Raw genomic sequence first — 27,712 nt, 5'->3', positions numbered from 1 at the left:
TAGGTAAAGCGTTCAAATTCGCATTCATCTCTATCAAGAGTATTAACACTGAGCAAAACTAGACAAACATCATAGTTAACTTTGTTTAATATATATGCTCTGTCTTCATCAGCACTTTGTACAGTCTTTTGCAAATTCAGAGAACCATGTTTATATCACTCTTCATTCTACAACAACTTTATAAAGTGCTTGCTTAATTTTGACTTCTCATGAAGTCCAAAATAGCACTTAATTTTTATTTTTTGCTGCACTTTATTCTTAAAGTCACCCAGCTGGATTAAAAGGATGCAATGTGTGAAGAATAGCACAGCAGGAACAGAACCCACCTCATAGCATGGTGGAGGTGACATGCTTTGAGGGGCATGTGTGTTAGGCCCAGAGCAGCCCATTTAGCACTCCCCCACTCATGGAAAGCAAGAGTTAAAAATGGGAGACAAAAACCCAACCCACTGGGCTTAAATTAAATCCCCATCGTGAAAGAATCACATCTGTAGAGGGCCCTATTTTTGTCCCGTTGGAAGATGCAGTTACAGCTTAGGTTTGATCCTGCAGTCAGAACAGGACCAAAGCAATTTTTGTGATAGAAGTCTAAACAGCGTTTCTTTAAAATGAAAGTCAGTATTGTACAATCTTCCATGCCCAATGTCACTCAAATGTAAATCTATTTGAACACCTCTTGTCTATGCCTATGTGTGCTTTTACTAAACTTTTTGTTTTTTAAAGGCAGCTATGCTTCTAAAGAAAGCCACACTGAGCGTGAATTGTTACATGCTCTAATTTACATTCGGCACCCCCCGTGCCATATCCTCCTATATCGTATTGATTGAACATCGCAGCTTACTTCATGGGTTTTCTCTTTATGACACTAGGCTCACCCACACATGGCTGAACACACATTCTGTGAGCCAGTAATTGAAAAACTAAAGACTTAATTAGCCCAGTTATCCTCATCCACCTCCAAGACCCAAACAATCTGTAAAATGAAGGCCCAAATCATGCTCTCACTCATCTGTAAATGAGGTGGAGGTGCTCTACAGCAGTCCGCCCCCGCAGTGGCTCAGGAACATCCTAAACGCATGCTGCAGAACAGTACTGAACACATTCCCACATTGCCTACTGCCAGCTACTAACAGCCATGCAAAGATGATGCCAGCACCTCAGCTAGTCACATGGCCTAGCATAAAAGAGAGCACAATAATAGTAGGATTAGCTTCTGCAGGTCTGCATCAAAGGGGTCCATGGCAGAAGATGCTCCTGTCCCAATGTACCCATTCAAGAGTGGCAGAATTTAATCCAAAATAACTAGCTTCCATTCTGCTAAGGCCCAGATGTGGAACATAGGCCTTCAAAGTGTACGACAATATTAATGACAGGGGAGGGAGTTTGACTGGATCCATCATACCATCCCATTCTTTGGTGGGGTCACTTTCTTTTACTGTGGTTTTCTATAACCTTATCCTTTACAATCAGCATTTTGCATACTGACTACTTTGGAAAATAGAATAAGAGCACACCTCTGTGGAGTTAATGACAGGTTTAAAGTTAGGCCAGTTCCTTCAACTGAAATACAAGCTGAGAGGTCTAGATTACACAGACAGAATGAAAACTTAGACCCAGTGAACTCAAAGTTTTCCCAAACATAGGCTCAATTAAAGTCAGGAAGCAGAAGAACCTTTTGGTTAGCAAACAGAAGATGCTTATCACGGTCCTCTTTGAATAAAAGCCGCATAGGATACCTACAACTAGTAGCAGTCCTCCTTAAGTCTGTTCACTAAGGTCAGGTTCTTCTCTTCTTGGGTAAGTTGTTACACTAGGTCTCACCCACTCCCCTCTTACAAAGATAATCCTTTCCATGCTGATATTAAGTACACTAGTTACTAAGAGAAGGAACTTCTGGGTGATGTACTGTAGGATCAAGAACCACCTTCGAATGCAACAGGAAAAGCAGCTTTAAGCTAACCCCAGAGAACAAGCAGCTACATGAAAAACAGAAACAATGCAGCAGTGGTAAGTTTGCTTCTAATTGAATGCTAGGAAGGATTTTGCATTTCTGTCCAATAGAACACACAATCCTTCGCTGCACAGCATTCAATCCTCTACCAGTGTTTTTTTAACTTCAGCATTATCTGAAATAAATTGAGTAGCTGCATATAAAATAGAAACTCGCTCGCCAGCTGTGATATTATGCAAAAGAATTGAGATTAAAAATGCTGCAAGTAAGATGCATTCCTATCTTAGGCCTTTTCAGCCAAACAGTCACATTGCGCAGGGGACAGTTATTGGTCCTCATCTTAAGTGTTTCCTGGAGCAGTTTTACTTTAATCCAAAGCCTTACAGTAGCTTCAGGTGAGTCTAAATTTGTTCTCACAATCATATGCACAAATACATTATCCTTTGTTTTTTAATATATCTAGTCAAAAGAAAACCATAAACTAGTAACTTCCATAAAGGGAAAAAAGCAGCAGAGGCAGCATGAAAAGATTACACAGATTGATAGCCAGTACGACTTTTCCTTCTTCCAATGACATAAGAGATAAAGACAAGAATGATAAGGAAGCCAAGCGCCACACCCACTACGATGGGGATAAGAAAGTTCAGGTCAGAATCTGCAAAGCATTCTTCAGCTGTAGAAAAGAAAAGAGTGAGGGAGAAGAAATTAGTAGGGAAACCATGCATTAGAAACCAATCAAGCAGGGAGCAAATAGACACTTGCAATTTCATTTTAAACCCCATCCACTTTTTTTTTTTTTTTAAACCTGTCCTCTCTCTCTAGATCTGATCCTGATAGGTACAGAATACCCAGAACTTATTTCTTCAATAGGAGCCGCACGTGTTTAACATCTCTCTGGATCAGGACATTAGTTACAGTCTCAACACTTATTCACCACCCCAGACAGCTTAGCATAATTTAATTGCTCTTTATTTCTCTTCTAGACAATTTAGCTCATAGTCACTGGGTTGCCTCTAGCCAGAGGGTGCATTTGAAGTGTTTATGAAAAAAAATTTATCACATTTGGCCACATATATGGCTCTCATAGGGTAAAGACCTCTTTTCAGATCTTCACATTAGCATTCACTTTCAATGTTCTGCTCTCTCCCCATCTGTGGCTCTCCACTGATGTCACCCATAACCCAGGACAAGTATTAACTTTGAGAGGACACACTATCTGATCACCACCATATGGATTTAGGAGAATTTACCTGGATTAAAGCACCAGAATGACAAAATGTATTCCACAGCGCCGCGCGCCCCCCCCCCCCCCCAAAAAAAACCACCTGATTTCTCATCCACTCAGACACCACTGTGCATTTTCAGAAATGGATGGGAAAGAAGGAGAGCATAAATAGATAATATGGAAAGCAGCACTGTAGAAAAGGCTGTAAAAGACAACCAAAAATATATCAGGGCAGCTGAAAACACTGAAACACACACCATTGGTGCATATAGCTTTATTTTTTGATCCATTCAGTACAAAGAGGTCATGGAGGTATTGCTTTCAGAGAAGAATTATGTAGTTCTTATTACAATAAACACAGCATTGTAAAAAAACATTCACTATAATGCCACAAAGCGGGTTTGCACACAGTTTTGAAGTATATGTTGTTATTTAATTTCTCTCTGGTACAAATGCTAAATTCAGAGTCAGTAGGGCCTTTTTCAGAGCATGGGACTCCGACGCCAATTATAAGCGTCAGGCAAGTTATGCAACAACTCTGCCTCACTTTCCCTGTGTGTAGAGTAGGGAGAAATACTTACCCCACTGGACTATTGGAAGGAAAAAGTGGTTTGACTTTGCTTTGAAAACATAAATCTCTAGAGCAGCACTAAGTAATTACATGTCCAATGCCCCAAGCTAATGACCACCCCCAAGAGGCAGTATGAGTTAAAGAACTTTTATAAACATGTTAACCTAGTTCACCCCAATCCAGGTGGTGTGATTTTGAAGTGGAGGGCTTTGTTAAAGCTTGGTGAGATTCCTGAAGAATGGATTTTGCTTGCTTTTATGCTTGAATAGAAGACGTCTTGTACAGATGTAGCACTCTGTAAAAAGGTAGCAGCTACTTACTACTTTAAGACGCTGCCCAGTAATACGAGTCCAATTGAATTAGCTTTTGTTTGGAGCAGTGGTTCTCAACCCATGGCCTGCAGGCCCCTCGCACCCCAATCAGCACACAACTGTGGCCCATGTGTCATCCTCAGGGCCATACAGGTAGTACTGTGCGTGTGTGGCCCACAATACAGAGAGGTGTATACGTGACCCACGATGCTAAACAGATTGAGAACTACTGCTTTAGAAGAGTTACCGTGCCAAATTTAGCTCAGATATATTAACCTAGTAACCAGTTGCCACTTATCCATTAGGACAAAGTCTGGGTTTATAGCTATTTTTTTCCCCCCTTTAATTTAATCAAAATACAAATACAAAGTCTAGCCCCTGTAGCAGTGTTCATTCCAATTCAGAAGCTGCTACTGTGCAGTTCAGCAATGCAAGGGAGGAAGGACAACTGGTCACTTGCTACTTTGAATCAGTTTTGATTGACTTGAACATTAAACAGTGCATAGGAATACTAAAGTCATTAATACTAAAATAAGCTAATTCAATACTGATGAAAGGTGCCAAGTAGCCACCAGTAGAATTTTTAAGTTTACATTAGCAGGGCAGGGAGAGCACAGTAGTTTGAGCTACTTTTAGCATCTCCTTAATTCTGTCAGAGGGAGGTCCCTTTCAGATCAAAGAAGAATGGTTGGGGAACCTAGCCTTTCCACACTTGGTGGCTACCAAGTTTGCAAGTTGAAATATAGACAGTTGTACACTAACTGATTCTACTACTTATCATGGCAAGTCTGTTGTTGGAGAGAGAGAAAGGGGAAATATTCTCATGGAGGAATTTGGAAGCTATGCAGACTGACCATGTGAGTTCACATTAAGGCTGTACAGAGTTAAGTTCCAGTCCAACCCATCTTCCCTTTTCTCTTGAATATCAGCTTTTGACACTGGAAACAGCCATGAGCACCATTAATTAGTAGTTCAAACTACTATAGTATCCTTAGAAGTATTTTTGTTCTGTAGACCAGCTGTACAAAATAGATGATCCAGAGAAAGTACAGAACATGCAAGTTATATTGGCACACTCAAAAAGTTATATCCAGAGAACTGCACATACAGAGCATCTTTAAGTTGCAAAAGTCAGTTTTAACCTTTCTAGTAGGGTCATTCAGACAACAGCTTTAATATTTGACAAACTGTATATAAGGCACTATCACTAGTAGTAAAAATAAATTGCAATGTATGATTATATACATTAATACTTGACATTCACAGCAAACTTAGTACTGGTTAAGTGCCATTCACAGCGCTTAGGAACAAAACTTTATTCACATACAGGCACTGTGTACATATAGATCATAGAATTACTGAATTAGTGTTTTTGGCAGCATCACATCCACGTCCAGAAGATGGAAACAAGTTTTAGTCTGATCAAGGACTAGCCTAAATCACTCAAGGTGAGTTGTCAAGTTCAGCTGTTGTCCTAATTAAAAATTAAACTGTTTATTAAACCAATGTCATTTTCAAGAAACCATTTGTGAAAGCCATTCAGATTTAAGAGGAGACAATTTCCCCCCCACCCGCTTAAAAAAAAACAAACTTTCCCCTATTTAAAATTGCTGATATCCAGCATTACGCTGTTTCTTGTGGCTTACAAAATAAGCCATAAGCACTAGAGCAACTAATCCTCCCAAAGCTGCTCCCACTGTTATGGGCACAATGAAGTTGTCCACATCTGGGCTGCAGTCTTCAGCTAGATGGAAAGAGGGCAAGTTTCAAAAGAAAGCCAGTTAAATTGAAATATTAAACACTGCAACCCCTCCATGATTGTGTACATTGCTTTCCAGCCAGTATTAGAGTTCTCCTTCAATCACACCCCGTTTATAAATAATGACTGCAATGCTGCCCCACCCCTATTTTAAGACTAACATGAAATTTCTGGAATTGATTTTGTATATGATGAAATTAGATAATATATTATTCCAACCCCCCTCCAATCTTGGACTTTTTACTGCTGGTCAGAATTTCCCCTGTAAGTCTTATTAGGGCAGACCTTTCCCAGTTAAGTAGAAAGTAAGCAGGGATGTTGAAAACTGTTACTTTACATTGGAGTGGAGTTCAGGCGAAAATGTGAACAACCTACTTCTCTTCATTAGAGATTTTATGAAGAGTAAAATGCTTTGGAACAACAAAAGTTAAGGACTACAACTACAGTCACCTAGGTTTTATCATTACAAGGTGCAAGTTTAGTAATCTGCCGTTTTGACCACCATGGTCTCAACCTGGAAGATATTTTTCAGAGGATCTTAAGGGAATTAGGTGCTTAAGCTCCATTTAAGATTAGACTTTGGTTCGTCCAAGAGACACTCAGCCTAACTTTCTAGGTAGTTTTGAAGTTGTGTAAAGCTTCACTGAGCTCTGAGTTTTTAAGCTACATACAGTAACATTGTAGATAGTCAAAACCAGTTTAGACTACAATCACAGTATGGGCTTTTGAAGGAGTAGCTGTGTTAGTCTGTATCAGCAAAAAGAATGAGTACTTATGGCACCTTAGAGACTAACAAATTTATCTGAGCATAAGCTTTTGTGGGCTAAGACCCACTTCATCAGATGCATGCAGTGGAAGATACAGTAGGAAGATCATCTCACAAAAATGAGTATTGCCATACCAACTCACAAGACTAATCAATTAACCACCTTAATTGATTTGTCTCCTTAGAGTTGGTATGGCAACACCCATTTTTTCATGTTCTGTCTAATATACACACCCCCCTACCTATCTTCCTACTGTATTTTCCACTGCATGCACCTGATGAAGCTCACAGAAGCTTATGCCCAAATACATTTGTTAGTTTTTAAGGTGCCACAAGTACTCCTTGTTTTTAGCAGGGGCTTTGATTCTAATGAAGCCTGAAAGGAAAGGCAGTGAGATTTTACTCACTGATTTGACTCCTGGCTGTTGGCTTGGGGTCAAAGAGCATCTGTGATTTTACTCATCCTCCGCCTTAGTCAAACTATCACCAATACAATTGTGTACACCAGATGTGTGGTTCCTCTGCAAAAATCAGACTAGTATATCAGTATTGGGGTAGGCAAATGAAGATGTGTTCTAGTAGTTACTCTTGAAACAGGAGACATATGCTACAGCATTATTATTCATGTGTGGTGTGATATCTTAGCTAATGCACTGAATCTGTAAGGAGATAAGACTGGTTCTATGGTGCCGAGTACATCTGCATACCCAGCATTTTCCCCATGAGTTAGACATATAGCTGTTTGTTTTGTCAAAAAGCTTTTATGGATACTTAGGACAAGCAGCACAGGTAATCAATTCTGAAACACAAGCAATAGAGAAAGCACATTTACATCCAGTATTGTATTTTGATTAACTACAGAAACACTAAGAGAAAAGTCTCCCCTATTCAGAATGAATTTTATGCCTGCTCTATGGATTTCTGAAGGACCGATTTATGCAATATGAGCATTGCATGCCACTACTTCTAGATCTCCTGGAGTATCCAACAGTGAGGCAACTGCTAGGTACTTTTATTGCACTTTGTAAATTACTGTATATACTCATTCATTAGCCTGTTCATTTATAAGCTGACCCCCCAAGATGGATAGGTAAAAATAGTAAAAACGTTATGACCCTTTCATAAGCCGACCCTATATTTCAGGGGTTGGCAAACTTTGGCTCCCAGCCCATCAGGGTAAGCAGCTGGTGGGCTGGGATGTTTTGTTTACCTGAAGCATCTGCAGGCATGGAACCCCTCAGCTCCCTGTGGCTGTGGTTCACGTTCCCAGCCAAGGGGAACAGCAAACTGCAGCCACAGGGAGCTGAGGGGTTCCATGCCTGCAGATGCTCCAGGTAAAAACAACAATGTATTAAATATTCAATTCAATGATTTCATAGAGTTTAAAATCAAATTTTTGTGTAGACCCATTTATAAGCCAACCCCCACTCCTTGATGGATCTCTTTACCAAAAATATTTGGCTTATGAACGAATATATATGGTACATTGATCTTACTGGAGGCTGGAGTCTGAACTAGCAGAATCAGCAACAGATAGCATTTTTCCTGAAGCTTTCCAGGAAAACTTATCCCCCCTCCTAGGAGCAGGATTTAGATAGATCCTAGCATTCAGGAAGAGCCTTACCAAGCAAGCAAAATTTTCAGAGAAAAGTCCCGACAGCTTCTCCACATCTGCTGGATGAAGTTATCCCCAGGTAAATTTAGGCTTGATAAAGAGAAGGCACTCCCAAAGAGAAGAATTTGTAAGAGACACTGAACTATTTGCTGCATTAGTTATAACCAAGACTAATACTTTAGTCAGTTTAAGTTTGACTTGTGAAATTAGATTTTAAGTCTACTTGGTTTGGGAGATGTTTTACTGTTCACTACAAGTTTAAAGTGGGATAGCCAAGCTTCTAACAGAAATGATTTAATCTCTAGACTAGTGGTTTTATTAAAAAAAAGACTACAGCCTATAAGCAGATAGTCCCTCCTAGCGTGTTACAGAAAGATGCAGAGAGAACTAAGCAAGAGGAGAGAAGATTAAGGAAAGTGGTCCTACAATTTTAACAATTAGGATGGAGAATCTGATCTAAAATAAGAATCATTTTAGTCAAGTAGTCTATTTTTCTTAAGTTATTACTACAGTTCAAGAAATCATTGTTTTAATTAAAAAAGTTACCAAGGTTCTTTAAGAAATAGAAGAATCTTTATTGTTTAAAGCAATATGTAGAGTAAACTGACAAGCAAGTCCCTATGGAGAAATACAATACAAAGAACTAGTGGTTTAAACAGTTTAAGTAGGTGCATGAAACTTAGATGTTTACATGAGCCAGTTACCAGCACACCAGATCTAGTATTTTTATCAGAGCCAATTTCTTGGACAAATCCAGTGGTTTTCCTTAAGTAATATTCCTACACCTTTAAAGAGAAGGAGAGAGTTTAGTCTGAAATTCAGGAATAGAGTTTGCATATAGAAACCTGGGAGACCGAAGACGTTAGATGGACAAAGAAAATAGCTGCGATAAATGCCAATTAAAAAGTACATAACTGGCACATGTAAACACCAACAATCACTGGAGTTCTACAAAAAAGACTTTCTATGAGAACTGTTGTATTAAAATATCTTTAATTGCAATTTATGTTTTTGGAGATATTCTCAGATTAAGAATTTAAGTTTGAAGCTAGTTCCTCCCATTTACATTTCTAGTTTTTGGGTTTTTTTTTTTAAAAAGATGTTTTGATATTAGACTAAGGCCTGAATTTTGCTTGCAACAAGCATTAGTAAGAGTTATCCAACCATTCTTGCTCTTTTATTCAGCGTCCTAAATATACATTAGTTACTATGAACTCCAACCATGTTACTGGGAACCAAATTAGTATTACTGATTGTTTTTAGAGAGCATAACCAAACATGCCACAAGCAGCTCTGTATACCCATAAACAAACATTACCATGACAATTCCAAGCCAAATTTTAAGAAAAATAATGAACCAGCTTTCCCTGTTAAACTCAGTTGTCCTATGTTCATTAATATGACCAATCCACGTTTATTATAACACAAAACTCATTCCTTTTAGGAAAGGTCACCTTTTTTATGCAGTGCACCATGAATTACACCACACTGATTAGGAGACCAGAGAAACTTAAAAATATACAGTGAGGGTTAGTCTCTCCATAGCTTCAGTTTAAGGAACAGTCCAATTGCACTGCAGTTCTGTTTAAGTACAGGACCTACTCCAAACAGCAAGGAGAAAGGTGCAGTGGGTCAGCCTCAGAGACTTATGCTTTACTTTTGCATTCTTCACAGCATTAGTAATTCCTACACACAAATGCACAATATTACATCTCTGCACAGCACACGAAGCACAAAGTACATGAATCAGCAGATGAGATGCCATCATGGGACAGTTACAATGCAAGTTTTGATTAGCAAAGAACGATTTTAATATGGAGATTTAAAAACAGCTGATGTTGTGACAATTGATTTTGGATCATTAAACTGAGAGCTTCTTTAACAGACACTCAAAGGAAGTGAGCAAGACAGACTTTCTGTGCAAGGTATGATACAAAGTTAAGTGCCCTTTAAATTCTAGAAATACTTAAGGTTCTTATTCCCTTTTTAAGGCTGGTGCCAGCAGGAATACTGTACTACTTTAGTAGAACTGTGTCTGTTTTGGTATCTTAGGGGATGCCAGGTTGTAACAGGCACTAGGTTTCTGGTCACTTGTACACAACAGTTTTCTAAAGCATTTAGAAATTGGGTTTTAACTCCCACATATACCAATTGAAGTTTAAGTTAACCCATTCATTTAGATATGCAAACAAGAGGAATGGCTCCTGAAGCTACCAAAATAAGAGGGAGCTATTGCAGCTCTTGCTGGAATTAAGTGGGTTACTACTGTCACTTTAGCATAAACTTGCTTGAAAAAACCATTAGTATGGCATTTAGTACTATGAGCCAGAAAAGAGATACTAGGCACTCTGAAGTCCCTGGCAAGTATTCCAGGTTTAATACACAGTTAAAGGCAGCCAGGTTACCCTGCAATTGTGACAGTAACTAAGGAATGCAGGTGAGACAAGTACAAGTTTAATGCAATTTTACAAGTTGCCCAATGCATCATATTAGTGCCCTAATTTAGACTGTTCCCTTTTCAGACTGTTCCCTGCTTAGCTTAGTATTTGTAAAATGCAGACATGAATCCCAAGTAATTGTTTGCAGATAATATCTTTACCCAATAATTAGTCAAATAAGCCTTATTTGCTACTTGGAGTACAATTATGAAACCCATGTTTTTCTTAGTTCAGGAAGGAGAGTTACATTCCCATTCTTTTATCTGACAACACACCGAAAGAGAAAGCACCCACAGTCTCCAGCCCTAATTAGATAATGCAAATGTTTACTTGAAGTGGTTTGTTTGCATTTGGAAGCTTGCACTTGCTTCATTAAAGTGAAACTGGAACAGTGATCACATTCAGATTTACAAGGTTTGATATCCAGCATAGGTTTTTCTTCTGCCAATTATGTAAGCGATCACTATAATGACAATCAAGCCCGCAAGAGCAGCACCAACAATAATTGGTATTAGAATGGTGTCATCATCCAGCGAACACTCCTGGGCTGTAGATGAGAGAAAGGTTGCGACAAGGAATAAATAAAGAGACAGCATGCTATTGTACCTCTCTTGGGAAACAAAAATATTTTCCTTAACATGAAGGCTCAAAGTTACAAGCAAGTATTTATTATACCTGTAGAGTTTAGTGAGAAAACGGTACAGATCATAGGAAGTTTCCCTATGTGCTAGTTTATAATTAGCAGATTGGGGCATTTTTGGTGGATACAGTAGCTTATTTACTAAAATGATAAACGTTTAAGAGGCATTAGAGAGGGAATTGTAGAGGATAAATTTTTATGTCAGCTAACCCAAACTTGTATTAGATGAATGAGTAATTGCAGTATCACAATTCTATTGGAGATTTAAATACAAAGCTAGAAAAAGCCAGATTAGTGTAAATCAGGCTAAAGTGTACACAGATGTTTTAAAGGAGTACAAAAGCGGCGTGGTTTCAGTTTTGAAAAGCCTGCTGAAGCGGTCATAAGCTAACATGTGGATGATGAAGTGGCTGTAACAGGGAGTGCCAATTACAATCAGAACTCATTTAGTAGTATTTAAGGAATTCAACGTTAACATAAGAACGCCCAACCTAGGTCAGACCAGAGGTCCATCTAGCCCAGTATCCTGTCTTCCAATAGTGGTCAATGCCAGCTGCCCAGAGGGAAATGAACAGAACAGAACAGGTAATCATGTGATCCATCCTGTTGCCCATTCCCAGCTTCTGGCAAACTGAGGCGAGGGACACCATCCCTGCCCAATAGCCATTGATGGCCCTAACCTCCAGGAACGTATCTAGTTTTTTTTAAACCCTATTATAGTCTTGGCCTTCACAACTTCCTCTGGCAAAAAGTTCCACAGGTTGACTGCACGGTGTGAAGAAATACTTCCTTTTGTTTTAAACCTGATGCCTATTATTTCATTTGGTGACCCCCTAGTTCTTGTATTGTGGTATTTACTTTCTCCATAACACTCACAATTTTATAGAGCTCAGTCATATCCTCCCCACACCTTAGTCTTATTAATCCCTCCTCATACGGAAGCTGTTCTGTACCCCTAGTCATTTTTGTTGCCCTTTCCTGAACCTTTTCCCAATACCAATATATTACTATGATGAGAAGTCTTTTAAAACTGGATTTTTTAAATTTTCTTCTTTTAAAGGCACACTTCCACCTTCCATCCTAACTTAGGTATTTTATCAGTCTAGACATGGATCTAAACCCAGAAGTGGGCTGCAAGCACTACTGTAACATATACCTAGTTTTCAAGTACTATTTACAGAATTATGCAGAAGTGCATTTGGCCTTCCACAATGAGATCTAGAACTGTTTATACTGCATCTCTTCAGAATTACTGAGAAGACAGATTAGGTCTTTCCATACCCCTGGCCAATGCAAGGTTGTCCTTTGCAGTAAGAGCTTTCCTTCTTTTGGACCCCCATCACCTGAATCATCCTTTCCCCCCTCCAGTATGATGAGAAAAAGCTTGGGTTACATTCAGCAGAAATGCTCTTTTTCCAAGCTTCATCCCATTATTTCTTGCAGCAGTCTGGGCAGTCTCCTTCACTCCCAGCATTTGCAGATTTCAGTAAGTCAACAGTGGTTCTCTATGGCAATCTCCTCCTCCCCCCACAGCCATAAAGTCAATGTCTTTAGCCCCTTTTGTATAAGCCTAAGGGGCTGTTGCCAGTTCAGAGTGAGTTTAAGAAGGGAGGTTTCTCCAAGGCAAAACACTGATAAAAGCAAGGTGTTCATATCAACCAGGATAGAAGGCTGGTGCCATTTCCCAAATAGAAATTTTGGAGTCTCATTTTAGCTTAAGCAAAAATAAAGTACTGGCCAATGGATTAGTTATGCTAGTATCTATAAAGCTTTTATCCACTCCTATGTTATGAGTCTTATTAGAGCACCCTACAAGTCTGGTTGATTTGGGTTTGTTCTTACCTTTAGAATACTTGTTGTCTTGTACTCTGAATGGCTGGATCCTTAGATCAAAAGTATGTATTTGAAGCTCTTCAGTCACCAAAACAGTCTGCTCTTTTTGGCACATGTAGGAACTGCCTAGGAAGGTGTCCCAGATGCTGAGGTTGTTGTTTCCAGCATTTAAAGGTTCTTAAAAAAAGAAAAAATACTCTAATATGGACATTTGCTGATGAGTTTTCTATGGCCTAAAAAGTCTATTTATCAAGAGTGCCAGGTTCAAAAGGTACTACCAAGATCATAAGCCTATTCAGAGAAGGCTACCGAGTCCATTTCTCGGCATTATTTCCTCTGAAATGTGGTTATGTAGCAGTTTAGAGGAGAGTTACAAGTTTGTTGACTACAGGAAGTCTGTCAGTACAGAAGAGGGGTGAATAATTAAAGCTGTTAAATCTTCTGAAAAATGTAAGTCTATAATCTACTCACACACGTCCTTGCAGTTCATTACTGCAACACAAAACTGCTTACGTGTCTAAACTTTGTCTTAGACATCTTGTTAATTACAGAGATTGCCAACATAGTAGTAGGCCAGCATGATCCCTTTTAAAGAACACATTTAAGAATTTTAAAAATTAAAAAACTTTGGTTTCTGAAATACTACAGAGTGAGAATTCTCAGTTATCTGGAAGAACTTGGAAAGATAAGTTTTTCTTCCATATAGGAGAATAGTTACCTTAGATGTGTAAGACAAATGTCTAGAACAGTGGCTCTCAAACTTATTTCATCACACACCCCTTCTGTGTGTCTGTAATCCTTTATGGCTGACCCCCCACCTCCAGATACATATACTGGGCATCCAGCTCTGCACTAGCACAGAAGTAAGGGTGGCAAAGTGAAAAGTGATATTTCTGAATATCCACTTTTTACAGCAGACTTCGTCCCCCATTGCCACCCTTACTTCTGTGCTGCTACTGCTGGACCGCTGTGAGGGGGCTCCATCTGTCTGTCCATCCCTCCCCTGCAGTCTACTTTATCCCCTATCCTGCCTCCTGGGTGTGCACAGCCCTTCTGCATGAGCCCCAGCTGCCACGGGCTGACAGCCAGAGTTTTGGGGGGCCCCCTGCAGGGCCCACAGTTTGTGCTCTCTTGACAAATTCCTGTACCTCCTACATCATAGCTTGAGAACTGCTGATCTGGAAGAATATGCTTAAGTCTTATAGGTTGCACCTCTTTGCAAAGAGCTGCTCACTTAGGGTTCTCATACTAAAGATGGTCATCTCCTTTCCCCAATAACTGATTTTTAAGAACTTTACTGCACTTCAGAGGTAGACACGGATATGTGCTACAGTCGTAACAAGGCCAAAATAGGATAAGGAAAGTAGCAAGTTACGGCACTCTCCAAAGCAATTTGTTACTATAGCTAGTCACTGTAGATTTGACTATGGAGTATGAATTAATATTGGTTTAAAAATTAGTTGACTAGTATTTACTAAATATAGTTAGCATGCAGTCACTGAAGTGCTTTCTTTAAGCCAAATAGTATCTTACCAGAGCCATTTATAGAACTGATCAGGGTGATGTTCACTTCTTTCAGATAGAATCTTTGTGTGTTTGCACTTGTGTTTTTCTGTTTAAGAGAAAAAAATCCCATTGGTGTTAAAATTGAAGGGTTTATCCCACACAAGTACATATATATTTAGAAGATTACCTCTGCAGTATGCACTTTTAAAACTACAAGTGTGAAAGCATTTACTGACAAAGATGACACTAGTGCAGTCAGTTTAATAGAGAGCCTATTTACTGTACTGAGCATGTTACTGGAAAACAGACTCCTAGAGAACAATCCTCATTTTGCCACTAGGTAACCTTGGGAAGTCAATTAAGAGACTCAGTTGCTTCACCTGTAGAGTAAGATACCAGCCACCTATACAACTCTGTTGGAAACAAGCTTTTAAGATACAGGCATTATGTACGAAGTGTTTTGACATAAGAAATGAAGATTTAATTGGAAGGTTAGTGCTCAACTGTAATACGTTACTTACAACAGCAAAGGTGAAATCAATAAACCTGCTGTTGCTGTCATTCAATCGCAGAGTAGCAGATGTGTTGCCACAGCTACCAGTGACATAAGTTGTCTTTGGGTTGATGTTAACCAAAACAGGCTGAAATTAAAAACCAAAACACTTGTCAGTCAAGAGGCTTCTAGCTGTTCAAAAAAGGCATTCTGCTGCTGTCAGAAGGAAGGAACTTCCTATTTCCCCCTCAGTGTTTAATCCTACTCTCTACAAGAGAGAATCATAAACAAGGCGAGTCTTCATGCTAGGGTAGACTGAATCATGTTCAGCCCAGCTATTTAAGTGACACTTAAGGTTAGCAGTCCTGACAAGATGGGGGGGGGCGCAGGGGAGAGAAATCTTGCCCACTGACCCTCTCCCCCATTCAGCTCTTTTATGAAGCTGAAGACAGATCCTTCCTTTATTTTGTGCATCAGATAATAGCACAGCTTGAGCAATCAGATGCCTTAATTTGGGCTCCCTCTGCAACCAAGCAGAGCATCTGTAGGTTCCAGCCTTAAAAGCTATTGAAATGCCCTGGTCAGGTTACAATATCAAGATATTCCTCAGCAAGTTACCATTTTAAAAAGGTAGCGTTCTGAATATAGTATCCCTCAATTGATTTGATATACGTATACTAGAGGGGACATTCATAACACTAAAGGTAATGCCAAATATTGGTTAAGTTGTGAGGCTCTAGTCACATATCCATACTTAGGCAAACAAGAAAATATTGCAGCACTCCTCCTCTTTGCTTTTAAGATATTAAAAAAAGCACCTTCTCTTGGGAGACATTCAGTTGCAACCCCAATGTAGCCAGAAGACAGGTTTTATCGCCATCTTTAAGAGAATAGTTTCCAGTGAGTGGTTTCTCCACTGGTTTAGAAGTTGTAGTTGGCAGAGGTGATGAAGCAGTAGTGACAGGTGTAGTAGTTAAGTTGGCAACAGTGGTAGGTGCAACAGTAGATTTATCAGCTTCACATGTAGAATCTGAAAAAAGCAGCGTGTGACTTCCTAGCTACTATATCAGCATGAAGATACATTTTTCATAACATTAAGCAGTTGTCAGAGGTGGTTTGTTACAGATGGCTCTGCTGTCAAGTTTTACGTGGAGGGCGTATTTTGGCCTTTTAAGTCTCCTACAGAGTTTTTTTTAGTCAAATCTTTGATGTTTTAGCATTAAAGCATGCAGTAACAGTTTTAAACAGAACTGTCCTTCCATTAACAGTAATGGAAGAGAAGCTAGTTTCATTCGGCACTGGCAAAGTTAGGAGCAGCATAGCAGGTAAAGAGGTCACCCTGCTGATCTAGCAGATGAAGACAGTTGGCAGAGGAAGTTCTGGCAAGGCTACCAGCTCTAAAGAAAAGAAGCCTAACAAGCCTCTGAAGTGCAATATACTTGTTGTGTGGTCTTTAGTAAGACTACCTGCTAGTCACTGTTGTACTGGACATCTGAGGCTCAAAATGTTTGAGTCCTGAACTAAGAGGCAGTATGACTTCTGTTTACAGAGGTACCTTGAGATTCATGATCCAGTTGTAGTGGTACAATCAGTTAAGGGATCAGAGTATTTAAAAATCTCAAGTCAGACAGCAAATACTCATTAGTCAAAACGCAGTTCCTAAAAATTATTATACAGATGCCAAGTGAGTATGCTCCACTGATCTAGTTTCAGAACAGCAGTTGATTCATGATATGAACGAGGACAAATGGAGCTTATACTCATGTTGGTTCTCAAGAGTTTAGGCAAGATAAGCATCAATTCACTATAAGAGTTTGTCATTCACTACTTTACAACATTAAAGTCACTCTGCACTGCAATCCTAAAATGAGAGTTTGGATACAGAACCATCATACACAATTTTAAGTGACTTACCATTTTTACTAACAGTGCCATTCTGAACGAAAGCCTGCAGAGTGACATCCCAGAAGAACTGAGACACATTTGCCACTTCAATAGAGTCAAGGTGATGGCATTTGTAGACAGTATTCAGTTGGACTGGAGGCAGAGTGTCCTTTACAACAACAGTAATTAGTCCTATAAGCAAGAATACAGATTAACCTTCACGTATTTTAGACAAGAAAAATAGTTTACAATTAATACAAGGAACGGGATTCCTGTAAGTTTAGCCACCTTTAACACCTCTGGTACACATTTTTCCCCCCTCACCCCTTCACATATTCATTTTAAGTATTGTAGAGTGGTCCTTTAGCTTACAAAGTTAACTAAACAAGTCTCGGAAAAGAAACTGCTCCTCCCAGCAGGATGCTTCCTTTTAAAATTCTTAAGGTACAGGAAAGGGGTCAAAAGTTAGTTCTTTGCTACTAGCTGTCCAAGATGCACACTCTCATATTTAGTCAAGGGTTGTGCATTGTAACAATTTGTATCATAGCACTAGTGTTCTTAGAGACTGAGCAATGCACGTGAAAAATCAGCAAGCACTTAAATCATCCCCATCCATGTTGAGGGAGAGTCTAGTAGATTACTAGAATCTACAATACAGTCATAAAAACAGATAGGATGCTCTTATTGGTCTGCAACACTTGTAAGAAAAAGGGACTGGGGCAAAGGAATGAGTAACTATAAAAACAATTAGAGGGATGGTATATTGCAATAATCATTGTAGTTTATCTTAGTCATTTTTCAGCCACACAAGATAAAATCCCACATATTACCTTTTGTTTTAGCATCTTTAAAGACTGGATCACTGGTGTTGTAGGTAAATGAGATGATGTTTCCCTGATAAGTTTCATTAGTCTTAGTAAAGTTTATACTCCAAGAGTGACCTGCTCCAAATTCTACCGCTAGTAGTGGGGCATGTGTTTTATTGCCACAGGTGCTTCGGTCATGTGTTATGTTGGGAGATGTAAGGTCTAAGGTTGCATTTTTCTAGAAGAGAAAGGTAGTTTAATTCAGACAGACATTCTCCTCATGCTGGAGTATTTTCTGGGAAGTTTCATAATCTTCAAGTGGAAGCTTCCGTAAAACAATTCCTAATGTAAATAAAGAAATGGGAACAGAGAACTGAACTCATAGAAGGGTTAAGAAAGTTACTCCATTCTACACATTGTTCTAGAGTTTACCACCATCTGAATTAGAAAAGTGTTGTGTTTGATTCAGTCATGAGACAACAGAGTTGAAAGATCTAGCCAAAGGTCTTAACTTGCCTGCAATGCCCCGCTAGCATTTAGATAGTACATTACAGCAGTAACTTGAAAGGTCACTCACACCAAGGAAAACTGATGTTTTGCTGAAGTAATTCAGTATGGGTAGCATGGCCAGAACCACACTTAACAGTTATGGTTTTGAGTGAGAACCTGCTACAGGCTTGAGTAGAGCCATGCAGCATGACTAGGGCCCTACCAAATTCAGTGCCATGAAAAACATGCCATGAACCGTGAAATCTGGTCGTGTGCTTTTATCCTAAACTCTACCAATTTAGTATACAGATACTAAAGAGAGGACAAATGTTTCTCAAATTGGGGGCCCTGATCCACAAGGGAGTTACAGGGGGCGTCACAAGAGTTTAGGGGGGTGGTGGTATTTCCACTTCTGCACTGCCTTCAGAGCGGGGTGGCTGGAGAGCGGCGGCGGCTGCTGACCGAGGGCCCAGCTCCGCAGGCAGCAGCACAGAAGGAAGGGTAGCAACACCCTGCCATCCTTATGTCTGCGCTGCTTCTGGCACTGCTCTGCCTTCAGAGCTCAGCTCCCAACCAGCCGCCGCCACTCTCCGGCTGCCCAGCTCTGAAGGCAGTGCAAGCAGCAGCACAGAAGTAAGGACAGCAATACTGCAACCCCACGTGCAATAGCCTTGTGACATTTCCCTGCCCACCAACACAAACACACCACACACTCTTGGGTCAGGGCCCCAAGAATTACAACACTGAGATTTCAGATTTAAATAGCTGAAATCATAAAATCGTAAAATTTTTAAAATCCTAGGACTGTGGAATTGACCAAAATGGACCATGAATTTGGTAGGGTACTAAGCATGACTGAGTAGTGTCATTCAGTTTTAGTAAGGGCTTGGGAATAAATGGTTAGCCTGATACTTAGTCTACTAGCTGGAGAAAAACCTTTAAAACTTATGAGACAGAAAGTGGTTATGTTTTATACTTTACCCTTTTGGATTTTACTCCACTCTAATTGATCATGGCCTCCTTCCCTGAAACATTCAGTGGCTATTGCTTTTCTCTTCTTCCATTTCCTTTACAATATGGTTTGTCTTCCCCAAACTCATTTTTTTTTTTAAAGTTGACACTCTCACTGTCACCTATTCCCCTCACATGGGGTTTTAGAAGTGTTCCAGATACAGTCACTGAACTAAACTAAGATGAAGCCAGTCCTGTCTCCTCCTAAGTGTCCAGGAGCCACTTCCATGTGAAAAGCCAATCCTCCTTCTAAATCTGTTGGAAAAGGCATGCTGTTCCTGACCAGAAAGATAGCTTCTGGCTTCATGTATACCCAGATGTTGTAATGAATTATGAGCACTACCCACTTAGCTGGAATGCAAAATGATAATTCATTCTTTGTTCCCTCACCAGAGCCTCCTGGCTAGTGTGATGGCTGTAATGTCTTGCTACTCTACCATTCCTCCTGCCTATCTTCTGGATCAGCCTGCTCCAGGTCTTTTCCCAAGCTCCTGAAGAATGAAACTTGTATCTTATTTTCACTCTTGTCCACATGCTCTGAATAGTAGCAGTGAAGACTTAAATTACATCAATTTTGTTCTGCTGGAAAAGTGTGATCCAATGTATCTGTCACTTAATCTACAGACCAAGGAAGACTCAATTTACGCTTGGAAAGCAATGTTTGCAACAATAAGAACTAGAAGCTTTTAAAGAGTGGAAGATTAGAATACAGTGAGATTCAAAAGTTTCCTAATCACCCCCAAACAAGTAGGTTGAAGCCCTTGTTTTAGAGTTAAACATGATTCAGCAGAGAGTTTAAAATTACTAGATATGAGTTATTTCTAACGAAAATATCTTAAGTTTTATTACCCAGTGTTAACTCAGAGGACCATCTAAGAAAGAGCAAGAAAGTCAAACTAACCTCTTGTCCAAGAGGAGTAACGTGTTACTTAAAATGTAATATGCCAACACTAACATATTACATAAGTTAAACAAAAACTCTGACTGCCCCTTTAAAAAAGGGGAGATCAGCTATTTAAAAGAGGTAAGCTTGACTTATTGTTCAAACTTACCAGGACTAGCTACAAGGGTAATTGTTTTGAAGCTTCTCAAGACCGAGCAGATAAGTGAAATGGATAGTACATCCAATAGCAGAAGTTAACACTAAATTCAGTACTTACATATTCACTACTGTTTGTTTCATATTTTATCAAGAAGCTCATCATCCATTTTGCATATATGCATGTAGTATTGGAGTGATCTTTCACATCTACTTCCACTGCATGTGACTGGAAAAAACCTACAATACATACAGTAATTGTTTGCTTGTAAGAGGTTGATATTTCATTTTATTGTATATTTCACAAATTAATTCATTACATCACAAAATGTTTTAAACAAAGCAAGTTCTTTCAGGCTTTTTGCTAGAGACATGAAGAAAATTACGTTATTTTCTAATACTAGAATTAGAAACAGGATATAACTGCTGGATTTTGAAGTTAAAATTGTAGAAGAGTTCTGGAATTTTATCCAGTCCTGATAAATAAGGAATCTTTTGCACATCAGTTGTCTGATATAGACAAATTTAGCTCTGCAGAATTTGTAGTTTGCTTAAAGCAGCTAGAAAGCAAGAACAAGTTAAGAAAATTTGAGCACACTGAACTTTGTGCATGAGCTAAGCAGCTTGTCAAAGCTTAAGAGGTTACGTCAATAATTCATTTAATTAAGGTTTTAACCCTGAAGATATGTTTAGTACTTCAAGAGAGAATTCCCTGAACTAGTTAGTGAGGTAATGGCTGTAAGGAGTCATCATGGTCTATTTTATCAACAATTATGACCTAAGATGACCTGCAAAGGAAGAGAGTTTGTGCTCCTTTTAAAAATTGTATTTTGAGTTTCTGGACTTCAACTGAAGAGCTTGGATAGCAAATTTCCCCTTCTGACGCTTCATAAATGGTCAGTGCTACAGGTATTTAAAAGTCTAACAAATCTGACTGAGGTGGCACTTCCCTTACTTTCACTTTCTTGATATCTGCAATATTATGCGTCTACTAGCTGGCTACATTCTTCAGAAGAGAGGTTAGAAATGTAGGTCTTGCCCAATATAAAAAGTGACGCATTCCAAGTAAAGAGAGTAAAACAAGGCTTGTTTTAATAGCATAGGTCACCTTAAGTTTCCTTTGTACAAAACACTGAGGATTTTTTTTTCTTTCAGTTATTCTCAAAGGCATTTTGAGATGCAGTGTAAAAACCCACTAACACTGGGAACTGGTTCAGCTTGCAAGCTCCCTAGTTGCTGACAGGTAAGTCGGCTTTAATGATATTGGACTACAGATTGCCACTGTTTTCAGAAGATTTTATATTCAGAGGACTGTAGTCAACAAAATGCCAGGAAAAACCTGTCTTAATCATATCCTATCATTACTGACAAGCCAGAACGGATTTATATACGTTCTATGGTATGAGTAGTACCAAAGACCAGGTTTGAGAAGCTTTATCAAAGGAACTTTGGAACATGGTAAATTCTACTGGTTATGTAGAAAGAATTTGTAGTGGTAGAGAGATTACACCACATTAGGGCGATAACACTGATCTGCATTTGGATCCAAGGTTATAGTACAGTGAGTGATTAAAATTCCAGTTTGGTTTATCCAAAAGCATAAGAGTGTTGAGAAATTTTAGTCTAAGCACTGCAATGAATAAGCCAGCCTACCTATGCATTGTTATTTGTTAGTCCCACTTCAGTGTTCAGAAAAGCCAGTTAAAACACTCTTCCTTTCTTCCCTCCCTTCTCCTCCCCCCCCCCCCCCCAAGAAAAAAGTGTTAGTACTTAGGGATTTATTGTTTTGGCATACATCCACCTTTCCTCTCTCCCCCACAACTACCTTTAAAAACTTTGTAATGGACAAGGTTTCCAAAATAATCTTCATTAGAGGAAAGCACTTAAGCAGTGAATGAGCTGTAACGACTTGCAAAATCTTGTCTTTTAAGGTTTCAGAGTAGCAGTCCTGTTAGTCTGTATTTGCAAAAAGAAAAGGAGTACTTGTGGCACCTTAGAGACTAACAAACTTGTTTGAGCATAAGTTTTCGTGAGCTACAGCTCACTTCATAATGCATCCGATAAAGTGAGCTGTAGCTCACGAAAGCTTATGCTCAAATAAGTTTGTTAGTCTCTAAGGTGCCACAAGTACTCCTTTTCTTGTCTTGTCTTTTAAGTAAGTGTCCAAGCTTCCTTGCTAGACCTCATATGTACTAGTCAGCCTGCAGATATACTTACTCCCCCTTTTCTTTAGGGAAAAGTCTGCTCCCACTACTAGACAAGTTTCTTTTTTGCCTACCCATAACATTGCCTCCCTTCACTATGCTCCTGCCTGCGCCCCCCCATATGCTACCAGATAGCTTTGAGTTTAGCTGACTGCAGCCATTACAGAGTCTCCAAGGGCCTCTGCATTTAACCATTACCAGAACTTGTTCAAGTTTCCAGTCTCTACCAATACAGTTTGCTGAAACTCAATTGCACCCGGTCACAGAAAGTTCCACTTTGATGTGGTTTTCTACCATCACACATTCAGCAAGAGGGATGCTTAATGTTGCTAGATGAAAGTGTCACCACTATTTCCTGCTCTATATAAGAAAGCAAGAAGTTTTGACAACACAATCTTATCGCAAGATGTTAGTAAAAAACTGGTCACATGGAAATCAGGCCAAGAGGTACAAAGATAAGAATGGCAGTTATACACAACTCCATAATCTTCATGTTGTCACCATCATAGGGTACATCATGGCTTTGTTATTCAAGTCCACAGCATGATTTGTTAAAAAGAAAATATTTATCATGAACATTTTTATGAGCCACAGAGCACAACACATGCTAGCACTGTAATTACTATCTTCATATTGTCTTGAAAAACAGCATGGATTGGGCCAGAGACTCATAGCAAGGACTCAGTTCTATTTCGTGCTGCTGACTTGCTCCAGTAAGTTTCTTTGCCTCTATGCCTCATTCCCATTTTACAGATAAAGAAAGCCACTTATGAACCTTCATAAAAGGCTAAGATGTTTCAATAAAGGTGCAACTGAAGTGCAAAATTATCCTTTTGCCTTGCAGCTGGACTATTCCAATAAGGAAGAGCAGAATGGAAGCAGAATTTAGAGCAACATCCTCTACTTATTGGAAAGATCAGTCTTTTTAGAGGTTATTTAGTGATTCTGAAGAATACCTAATGTAGGGTGGTCCCTACTCAAAAGCATAAGTTGGATACCTAATACTCAAGCCAATGTTCTCTTTACCACCCACCACAACCTACAGAAATAAATCTGAAAGTACTTGCTTTGCCAGAAGTTGTGTGTTCTGATGTGGCGGTGGATGCAGCAGAAACTAGGGTTACCATATGTCCGGGGCTTCTGGACATAGCCTCTTTTTTAAGCCTGCTTTCTCTGTCTGGGGTTTTCAAACAACATGGGGGGGGGGGCAGAAAAGGAGAGGAGGAGGGTGGGATTACAGAGCAGAACAAGCTGCATCCCAGAAAGAATGCTGATTGGTTCATTCCCCTGCAAGCCACAACTGCTGGATCCCACCCATCCAGTCCTGGGGGAGCAGTCCCCAAAGAGCTTCAGCTGCTCTGCCACCATGACAGGGAGTAACACTGTCCCCCACCTCAAGTTAGTATCCCCCAGCTTCCGCCCCCCATGTCCTCTTTTTGGGAACCTGAAATATGGTAACCCTAGCAGTAGCAAGTGGAGGAACTTTACACTACAAAGCTTTTGCTGGAATAGCTATGTCAGTAAGGGGCGTGATGAGGTGTGATTTGTGACTGACAGCTGTTCCAGCAAAAGTTGGTAGTATAGATTAGGCCCCTGATCCAAAAGAGCAAAGCTACTTTGAGAAAGAGGTTTCACATGCTGAGCTTCTGGTGGAGACCAGGAATCACTCTCACTTTGGTTTAAAAAGAACGAGTACTTGTGGCACCTTGGAGACTAACCTTTATTTAAGCATAACCTTCCATGGGCTAAAGCCCACTTCATCACATGCATGCAGTGTAAAATACAATAGGAAGATATAAATAAATTTGTTAGTCTCTAAGGTGCCACAAGTACAACAAATTTATTTATATCTTCCTATTGTATTTTACACTGCATGCATGTGATGAAGTGGGCTTTAGCCCATGGAAGGTTATGCCTAAATAAAGGCGTTAGTCTCCAAGGTGCCACAAGTAATCCTCGTTCTTTTTACTGATACGGACTAACACTGCTCCCACTCTGAAACTTTGGATTAAGTCACCCAATATGAAAGGATAGTGCACCAAAAGCACTACAAGAAAAAAGAAAAATCACATTCATCATAAAATCATAGAATATCAGGGTTGGAAAGGACCTTAGGAGGTCATCTAGTCCAACCCCCTGCTCAAAGCAGGGCCAATCCCCAAATCCCTAAGTAGTCCCCTCAAGGATTGAGCTCACAACCCTGGGTTTAGCAAGCCAATGCTCAACCACTGAGCTATCCACATCTAGTAAGGTGTTGGGAAAGATGCCACTTAACTTTAACAAACTGAGTACTACTCCAGCAAAGCCTGTACAGTTTTGATTTCTGCTTGGCAACTTATTTGGACCTGCAAAACTGTAGACACAGGTTTGGCTACAAGTAAGAACATGTTTTACAGGAGGAGGCTCTTGTCCAAGGATGGTTACAGTTTTAGAGTGCTCTTCTGGAACACCTAGTACTTTAAGTAGTTAACAAAATTAATGCAATTAGTCCAGAAAGCCAATCCAAATACATTTTGGTATATAATACAAGACAAAAAGACAGGTACTTCTCCCATCTCTTTCCATGCTATTCTCCTATCCCTGTGGGAAGGACAAACCCAGCAACCACAATATCTTCATTATAGTCATGAAGATTAACCTGATAGCACAATTCAGCAAAAATATCAATACACTGTGTCTAGAAACAGCATTGACAACAAGTTCTGAATGCAACCAGCCAGAAGAGATCAAATTCATGGTCATTTTCATTTTTCATAGGATAGCACATCTGGAAGATACAGAGCTGGAACTGATAGGCCCATGACTGTGCTCCCTGCATCAAGGTACACACCTCAATCTAAAGCAGTAGCAAAAGAACCAAAAAAATTAGCCTAAGTTTGTGGTATGGGAAAAACCAGACCTTATATTATGGAGTCAAAACTGAAATGCCACATTAAACAAAGAAAGAGAAGCGGTTAGGTAGACTAGGGAGTATTAAAGAAGCATTTCACAGACACGATAGAGCTTTGTCTACACTGGACTTCCCTCAGTAAAATATTAGCGGTTCAGGGGTGTGAAAAACAGCCCCCCACCCCCCAACAACAACAAAAGTTTTACTGACAAAAAGCGCCGGTGTGAAGTGCGCTTTGTCGGCAGGAGCGCTCTTGCCCTCAGAGGTACTGCATTTCGTTGGGGAGGTGGGGGGGGGGATTTTTTGTTGCCGGGAGAGCTCTCTCTCCTGCCGACAAAGAACGGCTACCCTGCGCACCTTTTAGCGGCACAGCTGTTGCTAAAAGGGGCATCGTATAGACACAGCCCTCTCCACCCACTGTCCCTTGCACCAGGGCCTTTACTCCTGGGGCTGCCCGCACCGGATTAAGTAAGCACCTGGGCCTCGTGCACTTGTGTGCAACCTCAGCAATGCAACTCCTGGCCGCGGGGGGGGGGGGGGGGGGCGGAGACACACCGCCCCTCCCCACGCAGCCATTGCCCAGTGCGCACCCTTGCCCCTAAATAACACACTCCCTCTACCCCCCCAAAATCCACCTGACACCCCGCACAGAGCATGCCCCTTCCGCAGAGAGCCCCGAACCACCAAATCCCCCTCTCCAGGCCCCCCCACAAAATCCACCCCCCCCAAAACCCTGAGCCACATCCCCTCACGGCACCCCCCACAGCGCCCCCTTCCCCTCACGGCACCCCCCACAGCGCCCCCTTCCCCTCACGGCACCCCCCCCCACCGAATACCGCAGCCCCCTGGGCACTCCCCGCCCCCAGGGCATGGCCCCACTCGCCCCCCCCCGGGCTGAGGAGCCAACCCCCGCCTCTCCCAGGCCCGGCGCCTCCCGGGCGCGCCGCCGCGGCCCTTCGCAGAGAGGCACCGCCGCGCGGAGGCCGCCAAGCCGGGCACTCACGGGGGCTGCCGAGCACGAGGAGCAGGAGGCAGCAGCCGGACAGGCTGAGGGGCCGCGGCCAGGGGCAGCGCGTCGCCATGTTCACCAGCGCCAGGGCTCTGCGGGACGGACGGACGGGCGCACTGAGAACGCAAGGCTGGTCATATGAGGGGGAGGTGCCCTCGGCGGGCAGCCAATCACAGAGGCGGCCTCACCCCGCCGCCAATTTTACGGGTCACAGGTATAGTCCACCTCATAAATGACGCGGGCGGGCAGGTCTGGCAAACCAGGGATGCAACATAGGGCTGGGGTTTAGCTCCCTCTTTCGTCCCATCTCAGAGTAAGAAAAAGGGGCTGCATGTTATCTCTATAGGGCAAGGGTGCATCAGGCTGAAACAACTGTCATCCCTCAAAAATCATTCCCCACTAGAGGAGTAATGTAATATAATGTGTTCTAATTAATGGGGCTGGTAGCACCACCTACTAAGGTTGCCTAACACTTCGCATTCTAAGACCCTGTTTTGTGTTGCTTATAATGTTGCCAAATTTTAACTGTTTGGGATTAAATTTTCCATGCAGCATGTTTGTCTCAGGCCGTTTTGTTTTGTTTTTTTTTAATTTCATCCAAAACCGTTCGGCCATTTCTCAGGATGACACTGAGAATTTTTAGTGCTCCCATGCTTTGGAACTAAGAAATACAATTTGAGGGGTGGAGGGTGTAAAGCCTTTGTGTCAGGGAGGTGCCATTTGCTGGTCTTGTGAAAATACACTCAAATTTGGCCAGGCTATAAGCCTTTCAAAAATGGCAGTTCACTCATTTAGTAGAGACTTTTTTGTTTTTAGGAACTAAATTCCTCAAGAGTCTGCCCTCACTGAGCACCTTGAACTTTTCACGGTTCTGAATCAGGACCAGACTGTGCATGTGCCATCTTCTCACAGCACTTATATGTGACTAGGCTGCACAAGTGCTATCCCCACAGAGTGACAGAGCATGCTCTGCTGCAGGGATACCAGGATAAAGTCAGTCTTTCCCTGTAATTGTTTCTCCTGGAACAAGAGGCCAGGCACCAGAATTGAGAGCAGGAGACCCTGTCTGTCCTATGCTGTCAATGACACCCTTGCTGGTGCCCAGGCAGTGTGGAGGAGGATGCTGCCTGACTGGAATGCAGAAGAGAGAAGAGCTGGCCTAGCAGGAGGGAAATGAGTAGATTTGGACAAGGAGCCTGCTGACACTGGGGCTGAAGGGTTTGGGAGAGAGAAACTGTGACAGAGTTAGTGGGGTGGGGAGACTGGGACTGG

General features: G+C 40.9%; 1 protein-coding gene across 3 annotated transcripts; it reads right to left on the bottom strand.

Moving 5' to 3' along the window:
• Window positions 1–69: 69 nt before the first annotated feature.
• On the bottom strand, window positions 70–26,588 carry LAMP2 (lysosomal associated membrane protein 2). 3 transcript variants are annotated; one of them, XM_048864142.2, is made up of 9 exons: window positions 26,435–26,588; window positions 20,459–20,577; window positions 17,823–18,036; window positions 17,023–17,184; window positions 15,927–16,138; window positions 15,137–15,256; window positions 14,643–14,721; window positions 13,119–13,286; window positions 70–2,624 (listed from the first exon to the last, which is right to left on the bottom strand). In XM_048864142.2, exons 1-9 carry the CDS (start codon window positions 26,511–26,513, stop codon window positions 2,482–2,484), a joined length of 1,296 nt encoding a protein of 431 aa, XP_048720099.2. In that variant the 5' UTR covers window positions 26,514–26,588; the 3' UTR covers window positions 70–2,481. The 3 variants fall into 3 exon arrangements, with proteins under 3 accessions (XP_048720099.2, XP_048720098.2, XP_048720100.2); XM_048864141.2 differs by lacking the exon at window positions 70–2,624 and adding an exon at window positions 3,436–5,802 and having other exon boundaries at window positions 26,435–26,587; XM_048864143.2 differs by lacking the exon at window positions 70–2,624 and adding an exon at window positions 8,750–11,183 and having other exon boundaries at window positions 26,435–26,587.
• Window positions 26,589–27,712: the final 1,124 nt, after the last annotated feature.

This window comes from Caretta caretta, chromosome 9 (assembly GCF_965140235.1).
Source record: "Caretta caretta isolate rCarCar2 chromosome 9, rCarCar1.hap1, whole genome shotgun sequence".
Lineage (NCBI taxonomy): Eukaryota > Metazoa > Chordata > Testudines > Cheloniidae > Caretta > Caretta caretta.
This window is presented reverse-complemented; position numbering and strand designations above follow the sequence as displayed.